The sequence below is a fragment of the Choristoneura fumiferana genome, chromosome 17 (genome assembly GCF_025370935.1).
Source record: "Choristoneura fumiferana chromosome 17, NRCan_CFum_1, whole genome shotgun sequence".
Taxonomy (NCBI): Eukaryota; Metazoa; Arthropoda; class Insecta; order Lepidoptera; family Tortricidae; genus Choristoneura; species Choristoneura fumiferana.
The window spans coordinates 20,324,725-20,347,081 of record NC_133488.1 but is presented as its reverse complement, the minus strand read 5'-3'; the positions used below and the strand labels follow the sequence as shown (position 1 = coordinate 20,347,081).

Sequence of the window (22,357 nt, the reverse complement as noted above, 5' to 3'; positions counted from 1 at the left end):
CGAGCCGGGCGGCCGCCAAGCTAACAGCGCTGAGCGAGTATCGCTGAGCTAGTTTTATAGCTCAGCGAGTCTTAGCTCTTGTCGCTGCGACAAATGATGTAAGAGCGAGTTCTCGCCGGCAGTGTGAACCGCCAGCGATCAACTATTAATATATGTGTCTCTTTTACTCACACAGTATCTTATATCTTTTGTTCGTTTCTTGAGCGAGAAAATAGTCGATAGCCAAGCGTTTCCTCGCCGGCGGTGAGACAACTGCCTAACTGTTTCTTATACAGCTCTTTAGCCCTGGCTACAGTCGTCATCAACAGCCGGAAGACGTCCACTGTTGGACAAAAGCCGGGAGGCTTCTTCTAGGTATTTCTCTTACCCCATGTTTCACTATCCATTGATTAAATTTATTTGACGGTTAGGTAAATGTGACGCCGTCTCTGTTTGTTTTGATTGAATAGACGAAAACGGAATCACATAATCCGTCAAATAATTTTATTCAATGGGTGGCGAAACAGCCCATGAGTCCGTCCCATACGTACCTATAGATAAAACCTCTGCTAATCTTCCCAGAGATTCTCTGACCAAGTTTGGTGGGACAGAGACTTAAGAGAAGTCTCTTCGTTCCATTCTCCATACAAACGTAGTCCCGGTCTCATTTGAAAACTAGGCAACAGAAATTGATGAAATTTTGTAAGTGTGGACTAGACGTAATTATCTAGGGCAGTGGTTTTTCAGATTTTCATATAAATGTGTAATATCAGAATTACAGGAGTTCAAAAGTCGACAAAAAAAAGTCAACTTTGCACGAGAATTACAGACTAATAAAGCATTTTTACAAAAATCGAAAAAAACCACAGGCATAGAAAATAATGAATATCTTGATTGTAAAATATCATTGATTTCTGTGCTATACTTTTCGTATAATATGAGGACAACGAACCCCAAAATTCAACCGCCCAAATCTTGAAAAGCCTACAGCTATCTCGATATAAATTACGGACGTCGTTGCGGAAGGCATGGGAGGACGGCTGCGAGCGCTTATGTCACGAGCGATAAAGACAGCAATATCCCAAACGAATACCTAACGCGGCCGCGCGGCCGGCAGGGACACTTCTCTTAATGCAGGCAAGTAAGCTAGTAGCTTATAATCACATTTTTCGGCTGTGCTTCCACCAGAGATGTGCGAAGATGCGTTGCGAGGAATGTTTCTCATGAACCAATAGAAACGCTTCATTTACCTATCCCCACTCCGCACAGCTCTTAGTGGAAAGAACTGAGTGGAGCGAGGATAGGTAAATAAAGGAAAATCAGGAGATGGTAAGAGATCACCACCGCCCATAAACAACTGCAACACCAGGGGTATTGCAGATGCGTTGCCAACCTAGAGGCCTAAGATGGGATACATCAAGTGCCAGTGGAAACGCAGCCCTAATGACGTACGATCTGTGCCCTTACTTATGCAATTTATTGAATCACGCGTTACTTTGCGGAGGTCCATATCAATGAACTAACTAAAAGAATCTGAAGATGACCTCTGGTTGAGTTCGAAACGCGTCAGTGTGGTGTGGTGGTGGTGATTTATTTATTTATGTGATAGATGGGTTTGTGTGATTTGTGTGTGTTCCTACAGTGTGGAGGTGGAGGAACTGCATCATCATCATCATGTCAGCCGAAAGACGTCCACTGCTGGACATAGGCCTCCCCCAAGGCTCTCCACTCAGACCGGTCTTGTGCTTTCCGCATCCACCGCGATCCCGCGATCTTAACCAGGAACTGCATGAACACGCATATTTTGCATAAGCTTAGCTATCTTAAGGTCGCGGGTGAGCAAGGAAATTCTTTTAACTCTTACTTATGCATCAACACTTTCATACTAGTTTCACGAAAGTGGATACATTTGTTAGGGCACTGCACTACTGTGCACATTTTCCAAATACGCTCGCAAAACATTGATAACTCGTTGCACAATCCCATGCGCGGGCGCATAAAACGAAAGCTCGATAACGAACCTCATTTCAGCCGCAATCGCGGGTGGTACACAGTTTTGATTAGCCATACAGCCGAGCCGCCCATCTCGCCGAGATTTATTGCGTACACTTTCCGATATATTTTATGACCCGATAAGCGTGCTGACAATTTTACGCCGTGCCAATCGCACTGTGTAATGAATCGGTTGGGTTATGCAACGAGATCTTTTCACCCTTGTTTTGTTGCTTCTGAAGAGGCACGAAAGGTCCAAGCCATTTTTAACCGCCGACGCAAAAAGAGGGGTGCTATAAGTCTGGTACCGTAGCTCTTAAACGGGTGGACCGATTTGAATGCGTTTTTTTTTATTTGAAGCAGGTTTTCTAGCCATGGTTCTTAGACATGTTTTAGTAAAATCAGTTCAGCCGTTTTTGAGATATTGAACTTTGAAGTGACAAAGTCGGGGGTTTCCGACTTTTTGTTTGTTAGGTTATATACAATTTTAATTTATTTATTTTTTAAATTAATAGGTATATCTACTGAAACCGCAGACATCATAACAGACTTTTTTTAATTTCAAGTTACTTTATTGTAGGTTTTTATTTCAAATACCTTAACTATCGTCTGCCTAGCAGCGCGAGTCCTTCGAACTACCCACACTTGATCACAAAGTAATACCGGCACTCGTATCACGAAAAAAAAAAAAATTTCAACCGGGACGATGGTTATAAGCTTTCATCTTCGTGGAATCCTGTTATAAATAAGTGGCGGCGTCGGGATAAATGTTCTGAGGGACGATCGGACGTTGTTAGTGTTGTGTGTCGGTGTGATGGGTACTATTTCAAAGTCAAAGTCAAAATATCTTTATTCAATTTAGGCTACAACAAGCACTTATGAATGTCAAAAAAAATCTACCACCGGTTCGGAAAAACCTCTGCTGAGAAGAATCCGGCAAGAAACTCAACGAGGTATATATATATATATATATTTTTTTTAAACAGATTTACAATTTGTGATCAAGTGCGGGTAGTTCGAAGGACTCGCGCTGCTAGGCAGATTTGACACCCCACACTTCAGTCTACTCGTGACCACGGCCACTGTAATGTTGCCGAAACGTCGAGTTAAATATTACTCGTGTGTGTTAGCGTGATAAGTCCTGTACGTGGTATTTTGACTATAAAAATATGATTTCAAAATATATTCTTATGTTTTGCTAAGTCAGTAAATCTACCTGATTTCTAACTCTACACGCGCGGTTTGTCGCTTGTAACTGGCGCTTCGCCATTTTCATTCATCAGTATTTCAAGATTTTCTATTTTTTTTTTTAGAAGGTCCTTATGAAAAAAAAAAAGTTGATCGAAAACTTAACGTCTATACGAGTCACTTAACTAAACTCGGATAAGTGTACTCTACCCTCTTAGGAGAGTATCTTCATTATTTGCCTTTTCTTTTGATACCGAAATCGTTAAATTCTTGAATTTGGACTTATTTGAGTTTAACCCGTCGCGCGACCAACGACTTTTTTGGTTATTTTTGGACTAGTAAGTACTCTATGATAAAGAGTGATCGAAACTAGTAACAAAAATTGACTAAATCACGAGTACTTAGATACGCGTCACTGTGGCGCGCAGGGCGTCCGACGGATTAAAGTTAAGCAACTCATACATATAAGCTAAGCTAAAATAATAAGCTATAAGCTAGTGTTGCTTAAGTGACTAAGTAAGAAACACAAGCTGAGATGTAAGGTGCATAGGGAAATTCGTGTCGGTACCGTTGACCATCAGTGGTGTAGCGGTATAGCACGCGGTACGGATTACCGAGGACCTGGGTTCGATTCCCAGTGATGGTCTTATTTTTCTGTTTTTTCTGTGCATCTATATTGCAGTTTGTATTTTCAATTTCATACATAAACTTTTCTGATGTAACCTTATTAAATTACAACTGCTAGGATTGAAAACATGAAACTTGGCGCGGATTTTTTATGCATCAGTAGCAAATTCGCGATGTAATTTTCGAGTATTCCTATGGGAATTTTTGAGGACTTCTAGGAATTTGGACGAAATTTGGTATGTAGACAGATATGGGAAAATCGAACCATGGTAGTTCATAGGACATGGTTATTTTAAGCATGTCTAAGATGCGTTTAAATTTTTGTGATAAAACTATTGTGCTATTGAAATATTCACAGAGTACAGTCAAGGGCAAAGATATCGACACGGCTAAAGTGGCAAAAATATGTATACACGGCCTTAATGTTAAGTGCACAAAGTCGTGTATACATATTTTTGTAACTGGCCGTGTTGATATCTTTTCCCTTGACTGTACGTTACTTATCTAAACTAATATACATAAAATGCGAATGTGAACTTGTTTGTTTGTTTGCTACGCTGTAACGCGTAAAGTATCGATCTTAATGTGGTATGGAGATATTTTGGGATCTCATGGTCTTAGAATGACAGGATAGCTTTTAACCCGGAAAAATGCACGCGACAAACGAATTCTTCGCGGATGAAGTCACTGGCAACATGTAGTAGGTAATAAAGATAGACACTTTAAAAGATCAAATAAATCGTAGATTTAGTAGACAACACGGAATAAGAACCTTAAGTCAATTTTACCTCTCGCTCGTTTGAGACAAATGTGAGCAAGAGACTAATATGATTTTGGGTTCTACTTTCGTGTCGATTATTACACGCGGCTGAAAACTTCAAAATGGCGACCATCAAACAAAACTAAGTCAAGCATTCTGAAAAGCGTTATATCGGTAAGCAATAAAGTTTATTTCGCATAAATCGTGTCGTCCAGGTGTAGTACAAGATGGCCTACATAGCATTTATGGCCACGCTGTTTCTAAGCGGAATGGTTGGAATTACTGCCATAGTTTACGCTGCAGAACATTAAATTATACATTAATCATTATTATACTCGTAATGGTAGGGTACTGTAACCTCGGTAACGTGGATTAAAACTTTGTTACACACAGTGCTACATTAATTTTTCGAAAATACATATGTCACTCTGGTCTGAAATTTAAACTCTCGCTTTGTAGGTCCCTAAATGAATGCTCCTTTCATCCACTCAAAGATTGACTGGTACAGATCCCTTAAAGCGACAAGTTCGCCTTTGTATTACAACGTTTGTAAATTGATTTTGCCTCAAGTTCAATATCTTTTTATACAATAAAGAGTTTACGTACTTACTTACATACTTATACATACATTAATAAGAGCCGTCCCCTAGAATGAATAACAATGAGAAAAATAGAAATGCCACGCGAGATAAAATTATTGGCTAGAATGTATTAGTAGATTATTGTCGTGGCCTGGAAGTAGGCAATTGCTGGCTGAGTATGAGTATTTAAACGGACGAGCTTGCGAGTCCGTTTAACTAATACGAAGCCAGCAATTGCTATTCCAGCCGAGACTAATATAAAGCTTTTCTCAAAAATGGTGAATAATTCTGAAATAGAATAAACTTTTTCTCAAAATATATTATAAAATTTAATTTAATTCCAATATTTTTCTTATGCTTTCCCGCCTTTTTTCATTAAAAATAAACTGCAGGTGTATTTTTCCACCAAAAACACCACAAGCTATTTCAGACCCAATAGAAAAAGTCCGGAGTTCCAACAAAATTATCTGATACCGGCCATTAGACTTGGCTGTATACGACTTGTGCCAACATTTCCATGGCCTTTTTAACTTTAAAAAAAAATGTGACTGATTTATTCTTTCGCTAATTCATTATTGTCGAGCTAGCGCGCCTGCAATCTTTTTAACTTTTTAATTTTTCGCTGACCATAAACTATGCACTTCACCTTCTGATATGTAAAGAATAATGTCAACTTTTACGGTCATTTTTGAGAAAATTTATTTTGCCGCTTGAGTGTTCTATGTTAAAGGCATGATTAGAGTTCCCAATTTATGCTTTACATGTAGGTACCTACGCATACCTACCAGATGTAATTAATAATGCAAATAACCTAACCTAACCATCAAAAAGTTGGGACACCCCCACTTTGTCAATTTAAAGTTAAATATCTCAAAAACGGCCGAACCAATTTTGATGAAACATATCTTAGAACCATCGCTAGAAACCCTGATTTCAAATAAAAAGAAACAAATCGGTCCACCCGTTTAAGAGCTACGGTGCCACAGACAGACACACATAGCGGTCAAACTTATAACACACCTCTTTTTGCGCCCAGGGTTAATTAGTAGAGTCGTACGCGAAGGGTTCAGAATAGAACTTCGATTTTCGAATATCGTAGCAGCCCCTCAGTTACCGCCATTAACTTGGCAATATTAAGATCGCCGTTGAGATGGCCGTTGAGGCCGAAAAGTTCTTGAATGGAGACCGCGGATCGGCAAGCGCACGCAGTGTAGGACGTAAACCAACGAAATTGACGGATGACCATGTACCACTACCATGTGTTTACAGTGACCGTACTCAATCGATAGCGACGGCGTAAATTATTTGTAGAGGCGCTGTACAATTCTCCATACAAATAATTTACGCCGTCGCTATCGAGTACGGTCACTGTAAACACATGGTAGTGGTACTGACTCGATACTATGAAGTAACCTAGAGGCCTAAGATGGGATACCTCAAGTGCCAGTAATTTCACCGGCTGTCTCTCCACGCCGAAACACAACAGTGCAAGCACTGCTATTTCACGGCACGATTAGCGAGCAAGATGGTGGTAGCAATCCGAACGGACCTTGCACAAGGTCCTACCACCTGCAATTCCGGGATCTTACAAAATTCTCCTGGGAATTCCCAAAATTTATATAGTGATCTTCATGGAGGTGGTGTTAAGAACAAACTGTCTAAAATTAAAAGACCCTAAACCCAGCGGTCGCAATTTTAAGATGAATTTTTATCCCTCTCCCGTGGGAATATCGGGATAAAAAGTAGCCTGTGTGTTATTCCAGATGTCCAGCTATCTTACGCCTCTACCGGCAAGTATCGGGAATAATTGTTCTCGTAGTACAGTCACCTGCATTAATATCTGCCACAGCGGAGCGTGCAAAAATATCTGACACGTATTTCCGGCCCTAGAAATAGTCGTATCAGATATTTATGCACGCTTGTTGTGTCAGATATTGGTGCTGGTGACTGTACCTACAGCTGAACCGCGGTTTCGCCTTCATCTACGAAGAATTCGTTTGCCGCTATTCCGCGGGAATTATGCAATTTTCCCGGGTAAAACCATTCTTTGTCCTTTCGCGGGACTCAAACTATGTATAAACCTAATTTCGTCTAAATTGGTTCAGCGGTATTGGTTAATTATCAAAATTGAAAAAAGTGCATGATTCAAACCTCGTCTTTGACCAAAAAGATAGCCTGGAACTGTGGCAAACACTATAAAAAGGGAAAGACAGACCGACATATTTTCGTATTTATGATATTAGTATGAATATGAAACTACATGCACACGTTTCAGACGTTAGTTAAATATGACAAAAAAAATACACGTTATAAATGCAGTCCGAAAGATATTCTTCGGATTTACTTACGTATAACATGTATTTAAATTACATACACTTTTCAAAAATGTCTAAGGTATAAAGTTCTTATACAAAGTCACAAATTAAGGGTAAATAGCCGGAAAAATGCCAGTGGTCGATATTCGCTGAGACATGTGGGTGAAAATACCACTCGAAATTTACGGTTTAAAAAAATAAAAGGCGATAATTTGATATAAAATATGTTCCAATGAATTAATTAGGTGGCAGAAATTTGTTGATGATGTTCTGCAGATCATATTCATATACATTTATTCATTCAAATTTATGCTCATTTCATTGTTAGATGGTAGTTTTAGGTTAGGTTTATATTTTTTAAAACATTCAGAGTAAAATGTGTTATGTCAAACGGCCATTATGTATTTCGTCTATTATTCTTTTTAATTTTTATGTAATTGAAAACGTGTTCGGTGCTAATCTGTATAGGTATATTGCAATATTGCACGTTCATCATTACATAAATACCTATGTCGCTAGGATTACATTTTTGAGTCCCCGTGAAAAAGAACTAGTGCGGCAATTTATTCTAGAAGCTTTTCAAATTTTATAGGATGATTCCCCAATTTCAAACGATTTGCAAATCCTTGTGCTAACACACTTGAAATTTAGCAGATCTTAGTAATCAAAACACTAAGTTTTTTTTTCGAAATTCCCACAAGAAGGAGATTTAGCAAATTTTAAAACTACTTAGTTCAGATACAAAGAGAAGTAGTCAGAAAAATGAACATGTTACCTTGCGCCGGTAGGTATTTCCCGCGGCCGATTACAAATCTGGACCGTACAAATCGGTCCGGTGCCGGCTCCGGCGAATCGTGATGCGCGACGACACGAGCCGGGGCGAACAAACTAGCTTTGCAACCATAGTTTGCTCATACCGCTCGGGTCGTCTCACTGTCACATAACTTAAGTAAAACTCATGCGCGCACCTCAAACTGCCACGGGCTACTGCTAGAAAATGTGCTGTTTGCGCAACTGTTTTCTGAAACAATTGTGAAGGAGTTTTCTAACTATTACTTTTGTAATGTCGCAGGCGTATCGCCTTCGAGGTTTTATCGTGAACGGCTGCGCGCGAATCGCATTATTTCCGGTGCGCGTTGAGAGGCGATTGGGGGAATCGCGTTGCGTAATTTACCTAGCTTAGCAGAGACATCTTTGACTTGTTGGGGGGCTGAGCAGTGTAGAATGCGAGGGCGTCGCCAATTGGTTTAGGGGGGGAGCTAGTTGATATGATAGGAACGATATCAATTATTAGTTACAGGCAAAAGCAATCGGAATGTCTAGAGGGAGCAGCTGCCCCGGACACTCCTCCATGACGGCATCTTTGGGATGATTGTAGCCTCAAAGGCTCGTGCCCGATACCGGGAGTAGATCAGTACATCCTAACATTTCATGGAATGTATCCCTCAATCATTGCATCTTAAAGGCTTATCATCAAGGATTATTATGACGGATGCTTCAAGCATTATATCGGTGGCAATTTCTCTGATATTTAGCTGAATCAGGAGGAGCATCAGCATACAGGAGCATCTCCGACCGCATAATGGGCATTAGAAAACGATCGAGTTCGAAGGGACGAGTTTAACTTAACATGCTTTAGTCCTTTTGCACGCTAAAGCCCGGACTCTATGTCTAGAGCCGGTAACATTTTTACCTTCAGGTTCGAAGCGAATGGAATATCAACGCACTCTTTTTTGAAGACGGACTTCTGAAAAGACCGAAACTAATTTAATGTTTGCCGACGTTTGGAGTCGTTTTTTTAGCCATTATTAGCTCAAGACCGTGGAAATGCGGAAGAATAAAATATTTACTAGTTTTCTATCCAGAAAGAATTTTGAAAAGTCAAAGTGAAAATATCTTCTATTATAACAAGCTCAAAAACAATCTACAACCGTCAATCAATCTCTTCTTGGTGCTTAAATCTATGACCCTCACCCCCTAAGAATATAAGACTGCCAAATTGTAATACTCTACTCACCTCCTGTGGCTTAGGCAGTCAGTATCTGTCAGTCAATCACATATAGACATTTTCTCAAAGCCTACATAATGCCAACTTAAAGTTGATGATTAAAATTAAACAACGAGAATGCAGCCTCCTCACAGTTTTACGCCTACAAGACTTATTAGGCAAATTGAGTTTAGGTCAGTTTAAGGATACCTACCTACCTACTTAGTTTCGACTTCAACTATAGGTAAGTACTCGTACCTTTTATTTGTCTAGTTCCTAAAGTAAAAGTTGTTTTCAGTTACCTATTTAATTAATTATCATAAAAGTTGTTTTCAGTTACCTATTTAATTAATTACCATAAAAGTTGTTTTTCTGAAACAGTAATCTAATATAACTTAGTACAGTCGAATGTAAAAAATTAAATATATATACAGCCATAGCGCCAAAATACGGTACCTATAAATCGACCTTATGTTTAGAGGCATATAAACGTGTATAGATATTTTTGACGTCTTGATAACGTACAGTCACCAGCACCAAAATCTGACACAACAAGCGTGCATATCTGATACGACTCTATTTCTAGGGCCGTAAGGACTGTACGAGTATATTTATGCTTTCGACCGTAAAATAGGGGAGGGAGGAGTTGGGCCTCCGGATCTCCCACTCCCCGTACGAAACACAGTAGCAAAACTACTATTTCACGCTTCTGTGGGAGTGTGGTACTAACCCGGTCGAGCCGGCCCATTCGTACTGCAGCCAGCAAGTGGTTACAGTAAGGCTCTACCACATGTTACAAAGGTGAAGCCACACAGGTGAAGCGTTTCTATTGATTCATGACAAACACATGCCTCGCAACACATCTTCGCACATCTCTGGTGGAAACATTGCCTTCCTCTATATTTAATGCCCCTAGAAACTTCATGAAATAGCTAAGTTAGCGGCACCCAGCGACGTCCAGTATGCACAAGTGGTGACCCACATAAGGTGTGCGGGGCGATCGCGGCGTTTATCAATGTTGATAAACTCAGCGGTCTGAACCTTAGTTAACTTAGCCGAGGGGATATTGTAGACACAGCACTAACAAGAAGGTTTTGTCAAAATTTCATTTTTAACAGTAGCCTTTTTTGCTGACTCTACATTTGGTGACTGTACTTTTGCATTGTCATCTAATACATCCGTACCAAGTTTAAAATTGAAACCATCCGATCCTACTATAGTATTATAAAGGGAAGATTGTGAGTAGGTGTACTCGTATGTATGTTTGTAACTACTTCACGCTAAAATGGGTGGTCGGATTTGGACGAGATGATAGCTGGACGTCTGGAATAACACATAAACTACTTTTGGGTTAAATCACCAAATTTCAACGGCTAAGATTATCCAATTGAGGTAGAGGACTATACGAACCAAAACACGAAGCATTGTCAGGCATCACACTAGGACAGGGATGGCCGACTTGATCCAAGATCTACTGTTTACTGACGAAACCCTGTGCGATCTACCAATTACACACTTCTTGAAATCTTAAAATGAAACAGCATAGTTCAGTATTAATTAATATCTTTTGCCTTGCCACGATCGACTGGCTGGATAGTTGCGAATTCGCGATCGACCAGTTGGTCACCCCTTCACTAGGTGGACTGACCACATCGCGACTTTTGTTGCAAATAATAATAACCAATAAACCGGTGGATGCAAGTGACGGCCTACATTTTGGCGTTCTGGCCGTTGTACAACAGTGGACGTCTGCAGTGAGCAGCTCCTGCAGCCCAATGTCCTATACATACCTAATCCTTATTGTACCTAATGATGATATCGAACTCTCTTATAAACCGATGGTGGACATCTACTTGTCTCGGTTGGAGAAGAAGACGACGCCGGAGGTGATCGAGCACGTCCGCGAGGCGGCACAGGGCTGGTTACAGGGAGTCCAGCTATCCATCCTCCCGCTGGAGTTTTTTTTTTATTCGACTGGATGGCAAACGAGCACGTGGGTCTCCTGATGGTAAGAGATCACCACTGCCCATGGGGTATTGCAGATGCGTTGCCAACCTAGAGGCCTAAGATGGGATACCTCAAGTGCCAGTAATTTCACCGGCTGTCTTACTCTCCACGCCGAAACACAACAGTGCAAACACTGCTGCTTCACGGCAGGATTAGGATTAGGAGTCTCAAAGGGCTGACAATTTCAGCTCATTTAGACTCCAAGTGCCTGCCAAGCACCAGCAGATGTTCCTGCGTTCCGACTTCTGGCTGGAGGTGGTGTTCCGTAGTTTTAGGGTACCTAGTTTTTTTTGAATGTAATTTTTGTGTATTTTATATGTCTTTTTGTGTACAAATTATTATTAACTGTAATGCTGTAAGTTTTTGTTGACAAATAAATAAGTGACAAAGTTACGTTCATAAAACAAACATATTGACTGGGCATGATGACAGTGGTGGCAGCAGGGTGTCATCTACTAGGCACAGCGTGTCAATCAATCGGTCGTTTACCTCATGCATTTCTAAATCTCAAGTCTTAATTGTTCAAGTTGTAGTTGCTACGAGATAAGCGCGCATGCGTGAAATCGCCGCTTCTATCGGCTACGTTAATTGGTTTTTCATTGAAGGAAATTGATTACTTGGCTTCCATGTATGCAGCATTGGTTACCTACCGAGCCGGACAGTAATACCTCTATTCGTTTCTAGTGTTCCGTAGCTATGCGCAGTGTGAAAAATTTCGGTAGATACTTTAAGACATGATTTTTGAAATTACAGAATTAATAAAACGGTTCATCTTATTGTCATCGTCATATCAGCCGCTTATGCTTTGGAACTGTTGAAGCATTTAAAAAAATAGTACATTGTTGTACAGGCACGAAAGTAAGCAATAGATGAACGAGTTAGAGGCCGACCCGATGGGGAGGCCTTCGATAATACGAGTTCATCTATTGCACTTTTGGCCGAGACTAAACATTGTGCTTTTCACGATCACTGCGAGGAAATAAAAAGTGTCACCCCGTCCCGCCAGCACGCCAGCACAGCACGCCAGGAATGAAATTCACAAATTATATTCTAAAAAGTCGTATCGGAAATGTAATGTGTTACATTGTTGTCGTGTTTTGCGAGCCATAAATGAGTCGGCTATTAAATGTACATAAATATAGGCAGTTTTGCATGGGTACTGGGTTTTTTTATTCGAATGGATGGCAAACGAACAAGCGGGTCTCCTGATGGTAAGAAATCACAACCAGGGGTATTCCAGATGCGTTGCCGACCGTTGATTTAGGTTGTCTATGGCCACATTTTCGAGCAGTGTCGTGAAAAATCTTTAAAAGGTATATTATCGAAAGGTACATTGCAGTTACAGCCAAGGCATGGCTACGAGTACTTTTTGTCCAGGGAAATACAATGTTCTCGGGAAGCATTAGGTTTGATTGCTAACACTCTTATGGAATACTGTATTATGTCACGTGATACCCAATAAAATCACAATTTTAATTATTATTATTTGACATCAAATTAAGATTAGGTACATATTTCGTTTAGCAGGGTCTCCGTTGGCAATCTACTGGCAGAAGACGGCCAGGACGTCCTCGGACCACGTGGAGGCGATCAGTTGAGAAGGAGGCTGGCTCAATTGGTCTTGGCTGGGAAGAGCTGGAAGAAGCCGCGCAAGATCGAGCCAAATGGAAAACTCTTCTACGAGCACTATGTCCCTAGTGAGGGATAACAGGATCACATCATCATCATCATCATCATCACATATTTCGTTTAATTCTATGCCAATTTTGTAATTTAAATAATTTATTTGTTCCCTTTGTTCACTGTAGGTATTTTTGTAATACTCGTATGTAAGACTTGTTCTAGTGCATAATTTATTTGTGTCAATGGAATAAAGAGATATGACTATGACTATGACAGTTCAGTAATAAATTCAGACTTCTATCTGTCAACACAAAAGATTTATGAGATTTTGAATTTTATGGGTTTCAATGCTGGACACTTGACCTAAGGAAGTTTTTAATCTTCTTTAGGATTTGATCAGGGGAACGCGGAGGCGTTTGGGGGCCCCCCAAGACCGGAGGCCTGGGGCGGGCCACCCCTTCCGCCCCCCTGTTAGTCCGCCACGTGATGCGTGTGCATGCATCACGACTGTTTGTATGCCTAATGGCGCAACATAGTAATACTTCAAGTAGCTTTAAGATCTTTTGTACCAACCTACATATGTTGAACAAAATTAAATGAATTATTATTTAAAAGAACACCGTGTCAAAAGTATAGCGACTTAGAGAAAGAGCTATCTACATAGCAAATTCGTTCAGCTTATTAGCGTGAAAGAATAACGAACACATACTGTCAAACTTTCGCATTTATTTAATACTTGTAGAAAGTAAACATAATAAATGTGTTTACACGCCTACCATAAAACAACAAGCAATCATACTTGGAACTTCGATTTTGAGCAAACATCAGGAGAGTAGCGTAACACTTTTCAACCAAATTTGCTGGTTAACTTCCTGTGCATAAATTAGTTCAGTATTAATCTATGTACAGTCAAGTGCAAAAATGATTATCTATTCGAATCACTCAAAAATAAGTTACAACGGCCGTATTGCGTCGGAATCGGAATAATGTCTGTGGTACTTTATTTTGAAACATTGAATAAGTTCATATTTTTACACTTGACTGTACCTATAGTATAGGTCCTATACTATTAAAGTATTTGAATTGCATCGTGGTGCAGTGAGTACGTGTTTTGTTGCATAATTGATTAACACAGGCGTTGCTTTGCGGTAGGGTTTAAAAGTAGTACCAATATATTTCTGTTAAAAATGACATTAATATAAGTACAAACTTTTTTGCTGACTGTACTTTTTCGACTAAACTTGCATTGTCATCCAGCTTACATATGTCTACCAAATTTCAAGTCAATTAGACAACTTGGAAATGGATCAAAAGGAACTTGCAAGACGAACTTGCAACGAACAGGGCAACTTGAATAAAAGGTAAAAAATAACGGTATTTTTCATTTTGATTTCATGGTACCGGTAGAGGTACCTACCGGACACAGACCGGACTGGATGACAGAGAGGCGTTATGTTTGGTAACTATGACATCACGCAAAAATAGAGATGTTATTTCGACCGCTGTGTGTGCGTACATTTGTAGCATTGTAGCTACGTAATGTATGTGTGTCTAGTTAAGGTGGTTTTCGAGATGGTTCTTAGCTAAGTTTCATTAAAATTGGTTAAGCCGTTCTTGAGATATTGAGCTTTGAAATGTAAATGCCGGGGGTTTCTCAACTCTTCTAAGTTTAATGAACTAAAATAATTTCTTTGCTCACCCCTGACCTTATGATAGCTATGCTTATGCAAGATATGCGTGTTCATGCAGTTCCTCCACCTCCGCACTGCATGAACACGCATATCTTGCATAAATTTAGCTATCATAAGGTCGCGGGTGAGCAAAGCAAAACTTTTAGTTCATTGATGCGGACCTCCGCAGAGTAACGCCTGATTCAATCAATTCTTCTAAGTTTCGTTAACTGTTTACCGGATGTTACGACAAATAATTAAAACATAGCCTAGATCGTACCCATCAAATGGAACGCTGCATATATTATTACTTCTATTGCACTTCAAAGTTTATTCGAACAAGCAAAGCAATGTAAAGCAAAATGTTTGATGTTTGCAGCGTGAGGCGAAATTGGGTTCTACTGGCGTTCATTGATAACGCTATTTAATTTGTATGAAAAAGGGAAAATCTAAAGACTATTATTTTTAAAAATCGCTGAACCTATGTCGTTCAGTTTGACGAGTACGGTACAAGTTTTAATTATTTGCTCGTGTTATGCCACACCCGGTATATGGATCAATTCGACATCATCATCCATCATCATCCCAGCCTATATACGTCCCACTGCTGGGCACAGGCCTCCTCTCAGAACAAGAGGGCTTGGGCCATAGTTCCCACGCGGGCCCAGTGCGGATTGGGAACTTCGCACGCACCATTGAATCGCTTCGCTGGTTTGTGCAGGTTTCCTCACGATGTTTTCCTTCACCGCAAAGCTCGTGGTAAATTTCAAATGTAATTCCGCACATGAATTTCGAAAAACTCAGAGGTGCGAGCCGGGGTTCGAACCCACGACCCTCTGCTTGAGAGGCGATAGGTCAAACCATTAGGCCACCACGGCTTCAATTCGACATGTGATTTGAAATTATTCTCCAGTGTCATATTTTATTTTCAACCCCCGACGAAAAAAAGGGATATTTTAAGTTTGTCGCCAATGTATAGTATAGGCATCGTAACTTTCAAACGGATGAACCGATTATGAAGCGGTTTTTTTCAGTGAAGCGTCTTTCTAGACTTCACGAGTTTTTGGGAATGGAAAAATGGAGTTAGATATTTTTACGCATTTAACCCCAATAGTTCCATTTAGAAAAAAAACAGGGAATGAAAAAAAAGGAAAAAATAATCGAGTGCTCATAAAATTTCAAGAGCGAGGAATGGGTTGAGAAAAGCGATCTATTGTGGAGAACAGCCAGGCATCTGGATAGTTATATGAAAGCATTTCACAGTGTTTTGATGGATATTTAACTGTTAGAGGGTTTAAAGCATTTTTTTAAATGAAAGCGGTCTCCTCATTGACAAAGGTCAAAGGTTCCATACGTTGATCGATGTTCAAAAAATAAAGTTTACATTTTGAACTTCCTGAAATTAATATAACTACAGGGTTTCCTTGATTTATTGCGGAATATTTCTTGTTATTGGGTTAGTATTTTTAATAACAAGAAATATTCCGCAATAATTCAAGGATACCCTGTAGTTATATTAATTGCAGGAAGTTCAAAATGTAACCTTTATTTTATACACATGCAAGTTCCCCGCTAGGCACGGGGCACGCGCGATGATTTATCGATATCGATATTTAAATTATTTCATAACTAATTGCCGAATGATGTAATATTAGTAATCTTAAATGACATTGCTGTTTTTTATAATTTAATATTACAGTTTTATTTATGTAGCGTTTTGAAAAAAAAAACTGATTTTACTGTCTTCTGTAGTTTATAAAGTAACTAGCTTTTGCCCGCGGCTCCGCTGCGTGGTATTCGGTTATTGCGCGCTGTTCCCTCAGGAACTGTGCATTTTCCGGGATAAAAAGTAGCTTATGTCACTCTCGGGCCCATAAACTATCTCTATGCCAAAAATCACGTCGATCCGTCGCTCCGTTACGGCGTGAAAGACGGACAAACACACAAACACACTCGCATTTATAATATTAGTATGGATTATTATTATTCTTTTTTTGTAATTTTTCTTTAATTTTATACTGTGGTTTATAAGTATTTTATTTAAAAAAAATGACTTTCTTCCAAGTTTCTTGCGGCGCATTCTTCCTGGCAATGATGGTCTTTCCGGAAGCGCTGGTAGTTGTAAAAATGACGTGTAAAAGTGCCCATTGCGGTATATTTACTGAATAAAATGATTTGAATTTAAATTTGAATCTATAGAGGTCAGCACACAGGACGACCACCGACCGAACTGTTATCAACCGCGCTGCACAAATATACAAAATCAACGGGAATGCCGGATACCTACTCACTATAACGTCAAAAACATACCCGTCTCTTTCGCTCCAAGTAACATGCAATATGACTACGAATACCCTACTCTTGCTCGTTTCGAAACTAATATTTTTAACGCCGTCTTGTTCTTAAGTAAGTTTATGAGAAAGATGGAAGTAGCTGCGTCGACTCGAAAGTATCGCTTAGTATGCAGTAGGATTAAAGACGCTGATAACTCGCAGTCTGTCCCTGTCTCGCAGCGGCAGCGGCGCTGTCACGCCATCCAGCGTGTAGCTACGTACACGAGTGGTGGTAAACTATTCGCTTTTGTGTTGTATTGTAGTTTGCCAAGTCGGAGTCGGTCGGAATTAGACCGACACGCGGTTTGTTGTGTCGAGTGTCAAAAGTGTCGTCAACTTCGATTTAACGCATTCGAAAGTATTGTGACTATTTTGTGATAAAAGTGAGAAATGCTGCCGAGCGCGGGACGAGCGTAGAACGCGGCATTTTTTAGATTCCGATAGGATTCGAAAGTTGAAACTGCATATTTATGCGATGCATTTGTACGTGTTATAGTGTTTATTTTCATATGAAGCTGTGATTTATTTTTATCAGTGAAATTTTGGATTAAAATGAAGCATACGAGACTTTGTTTTGTAGACGTGAGTATTTTTAAAATGTCGTTTAAAAATAACGCAGCGGAAAAGTGTTAACATTTATCACAAAAATTGTTATTTTTCTGCTGAAACGATTATATATGTATGTATTCATTTGCTCCAATTCAATACCTATATGATGCGCATTTTTCTCGGATTTATCAATGTTCTCTTGGAACAAAGAATTGGCTTCATCCCAGTATTTACATCTGTATCTGTCGCTCATAATTAGTTACGGACTAAAAACATTTAACATATTATATAAACAAATTAATAATCAATGTCTGCGTACTTATGAATAGTCAATAAGTATGGTAGTACGGTGGATAATTAAAAAAGTCAAGGTCAGAGAGAACAACTAGGTAATAGTAATTTGTACCTAATAGCAATTTGAATACTTAAAAGCAATAAATTGCATGTTTTACTAAAATGTACGAAAGGTTAATAACGGTAAGAGACAGTTAGTTTCATTTGAGATTACTATTAATTAATTTCATTATTCAAGAGCACAATTATATTTTTATTAAAGCTGGTACATTCGTTATTTTGTTAAATATTCACCTTTCTCAATTCTAGTGTAGTTTTTATATAGGTATACATACTTGTCTTAAACCGAATCTTAAGATTTATAAGTCAATAAGTAAGACTAGCATAACACACTTATGACGTGATACCTAAACCATTCGGGAAATATGGGTGATGACTAAAATTACCTACTACAATAAGTACCTATAGATTCCATCTTCATAGAAGGTAAATATTTTCATAATAATCTCATTGAAGTATTGCTGATATTATTACCGAATAATTTAAGTGAATTTATAAAAGAAATAAAGGTCAATGAACACTAGTGGCTGTTACAGGAAGTTAATTAAAATGTCAGATGTTACTGGTATAATGTAATAATGCATGTTACTGACCCACTCGGATATTAAAAAACCGGCCAAGAGCGTGTCGGACACGCCCAAAATAGGGTTCCGTAGCCATTACGAAAAAATAAGTAATATTTTTCTAAGGATGTTGGTTTTTATACGGAATTTTCCAAGTTTAGGTATATTTTATACCTTAGGCTGCTATTTAAGAGTAAAACTACTTATAATTCTTAAGGAAACTAAGCCGTTATAGTTTTCCTTGAAAGTTTGATATACTTACTACCATCCTGAATATTTTCAAATTTTTCCACCCACCGATTTATATTTTAGAGGGGGGGGACGCTCGATTTTAATGAAAATTTGCACTTATAAAGTTGAATATTTCGCAAAAAAATCAATGAATCTAAAAATCGTCTTAGCAAACCCCTAATGGTTTTAAAATATAGTATAATATAGGGTTGGATAAGAAAAAAAATCACCCCCACTTTAAGTCTATGGGAGGTACCCTAAATATTTTTTTTTTTTAGTTTTTATTGTACCATTATTACAGCTTTCTAGCATTGATAGTCCCTGAGCAAAGCCGCGGACGGACGGACAGACAGACATGGCGAAACTGTAAGGGTTCCATTTTTGCCATTTTGGCTCCGGAACCCTAAAAATGTACTCTGCGATTATGCACAAGAGGGTTACCAATTTAGGCCGGAATATTCACTCGGGCCCAGTGCGGATTGGCAACGTCACATAAACCATTGAATAAATTCCAAAAAGCTCAGAGGTGAGTGAGAGTTCAGGAATGAACCTATGACCCTCTGCTTGAGAGGCCAGAGGCCATAGGTCAAACCACTAGGCTAGCACGGCTTCATATAAATATTTATTTATATTTATTTTTTGACGTCGCCAAGTCTAGTCTAGACTTTATTTAGACCTTTTATTAACGGAGATTTTTTCATATTTGCAATTGATTATCACACTAATTATGACAATATCAATTTTGCTACTTTTATTTAGCAAAGCAAATAAATTAGGTTAGCGTGTCAAGATCACGACTTTATCAACGTAATTTCCTGAAAGCTATTTTGTATCGGAATTCGTGATGTTGTGAATTAGCAGCTGTATCTACGAGTATCTGTTAGTCTCATATATCTTGATTAACTCTTCATTGTCAAATATTATTAGTCAATGGTCTAGGGACATTGTCTAAAATAACCTGTTGCTAAAATTGCATACTGAAATTACTGAATTATATCTAGAGGTTCCCCACTTATATTCTCGTATATACCTTTCGATTTTGGATAGACTACACTTCTTAAAATTGACTTTTTTTCCAGAGTAAGTAATTGCGTTTTTGTCACTTACGTAGACGCCTTGCTAGTCGGTAAAAACAACAGCCGAAAAAGAAGTTATTGATTTTTTTTTAACTTTTTGAAAATATCTATTTACGGAGATCTAAGGAGGTCTAAATAACCAACGAGTAAAGGTACCGAGCTCGCCGGTAAAATCTGGTTCCACTTATAAATAGAACTAACTTGTTCCTGTCACTTCTTTATAGAAATCAGCATCCAACGGAATACGCGCCGTTTGATTCTGTATTATGTTTTTTCTTCAGTAAATATCTATACTTACTGTAGTTACTGTGCCTAAGAGAGGTGAATAATTCTTCTCAACTGTAACTTTATTACCTTCTTTCGACGGGACGGAAAGGTCTCTCCAAACTGCAAGATTTACATAGCTGAAGAATAAATTACTCAACTTATTATACTTGACTTGACCTTGAACTATATCAACGTAAGGTGCTAAGGGAGAATAGTAAGAAAATTTAGCTGTTGCTTAGAAAATGTAAATGTAATTTTTACTCGACAACGGCAAAGCCTAAGGAAGAGTAATGATTTTAGCAGTCTATATATGTTTGTATTTACGTATGTTCCACCGTAGCATCTAGACTACTCGTCCGATTTTAATAAATAAGGAGTCAATCGATTCGTTATTATGCTCCAGGTGACATAGGATAACTTTTTATATCGAAAATATATTGGTCAGATTTTTATATTATACCTATGTATTGTATAATACACATCAAACAAATAGAGGCACGTAGGTAACGTGTGAATATATAAATTTACAAAAATAGAAACAGACTCAGGAAAACCAGTTTAGTAATGGTTAAACTAATTGAGATAATGGAGTAACAACAACATTCAGAATATGAATGGGCAGAATTCCATATTTTACCATTACTGTTGCCGTTATAAGTAAACTGATCAGCCACACTAATTTTGTGATGTGATGGGACTAAGCGTAGGTACAGTCACCAGCAAAAATATCTGACACAACAAACGTGCATAAATATTTGATACGACTCTATTTCTAGGGTCGGAAGGACGTGTCAGATATTTTTGCATGCTCCGCTGTGGCAGATATTAATGCTGGTGACTGTACAAACCATCAAATATAAACTAAGGAAATACAAAAGACAATATTAACCTATAAAACTATATATGAAACAAATAGTAGATTGTTCAACAAGGGACTAAAACAAACTATAATGACACGAGATGTTTAAACCACCGGAGCAGAGCGAGGGTGGCTTAGTTCGAGTGTCATTATGAATGTTTAGTCTCGCGTTAAACACTCTCTCTACTTTTCACTTTGAATGCGAGAAAAAAAAACGACGTTCTGTTCGAAATTACAAATTACTTGAAAAAAAAGTACGCTCAATATGATATCTGTTCAAAATTGAAATAGCAAAAAAATTTGTTCCTCAGTTTTCCTTTTCTTTTAATTTGTTTTAAGGGTTTGCTTTAAATGCTTGCATATTTAGCCAACAGATTCAAAATTGAAAACTATTTTAAAACTTAACTACGTAATTGGACTATGCGTAATAAAATGAATTCATCCTTAATATTATCTAATAGATTCATATTCGGAATCATTAATTGTGTTTCACGAAATTAAATCGTGTTTTTCAAATATTTTGGCACAATTGTCATTTTGAGGTTATCTCCACGCCCTAAAAATTGTCTATACACAATCACAAAAATGGGCAATAATCCTCCATTCACAAATACCGTGTTTGGCTGTTAAGGGGTTTCCAAAGCAAATGAAAAAAAAATCTTTAATCCCTAAAGATTAATGAGGAGCTGTAGTCCCTATATGCAGAGACTCAAGTAACATTTTAAGAGCATGACAGCATGAGAAGTGAAAACATTATTATCTCTGCAGCATTTTATTTATTTATGTTCACAGAATCATAAATTTATTTACATATGAAGAAATTATTAATTTCTCAAATTTATCTATACCAAAATTACGAGATTTTAACCGAGAAATCGGTTTTTTCATGGTTAATTTATTAAATTCCATAGTTTGATAACCTTTTACTGAACTAATTAGAATTTGTCACAAATATTTCCAACAAACATCGTCAATATTAAAAAATAATGTTTACTTAGGGCCGGTTTCATCATTTTCACCGGAATCAACAGTGCTGGTGTGTGAGAAATACAAAGTTCGTAGCATAAAACTATTTTGTTAGTTTAGTAGTTATCAGAGGCGGGAATGACATGATTCCTCGATAAACGCAAAACATAATTTCTACTCAATCTGCATAATAAACAACAAACACATGAACCCAAGAAACCCAACACTAGGTATCAAAGTGTCCGTGACAGCCGCAATCATATTACACATATGATTCAATTATCTCATTCAGTTTGACCGGCGCTGAATCCCGCGTGCACTCCACTTGCTTTAATTGCATTCTAATTGGTTTACAGTTAACGCTTGGTTATTAATAGTAAACGCTGCAATAGGCGGCTTTAAGACGGTGGAAGGTTTGTCAGAATTGTGT

The 22,357-nt window shown here is 38.4% G+C and overlaps 1 protein-coding gene and 1 long non-coding RNA gene across 2 annotated transcripts in view; both read left to right on the top strand.

Moving 5' to 3' along the window:
• Window positions 1–12,084: 12,084 nt before the first annotated feature.
• On the top strand, window positions 12,085–13,376 carry LOC141437313 (uncharacterized). The gene is made up of 2 exons (XR_012452375.1): window positions 12,085–12,154; window positions 12,961–13,376. It is a non-coding gene; the product is annotated as an uncharacterized lncRNA (long non-coding RNA).
• Window positions 13,377–17,241: 3,865 nt separating this feature from the next.
• The window catches only part of hfw (leucine-rich repeat domain-containing protein hfw), a 54,054-nt gene continuing 48,938 nt past the window's right edge, over window positions 17,242–22,357 (top strand). The window contains exon 1 of the mRNA XM_074100290.1: window positions 17,242–17,644. Coding sequence (XP_073956391.1) covers window positions 17,615–17,644 — 30 coding nt within the window. The 5' untranslated portion in view covers window positions 17,242–17,614. The remainder of the gene's footprint in view (window positions 17,645–22,357) is intronic.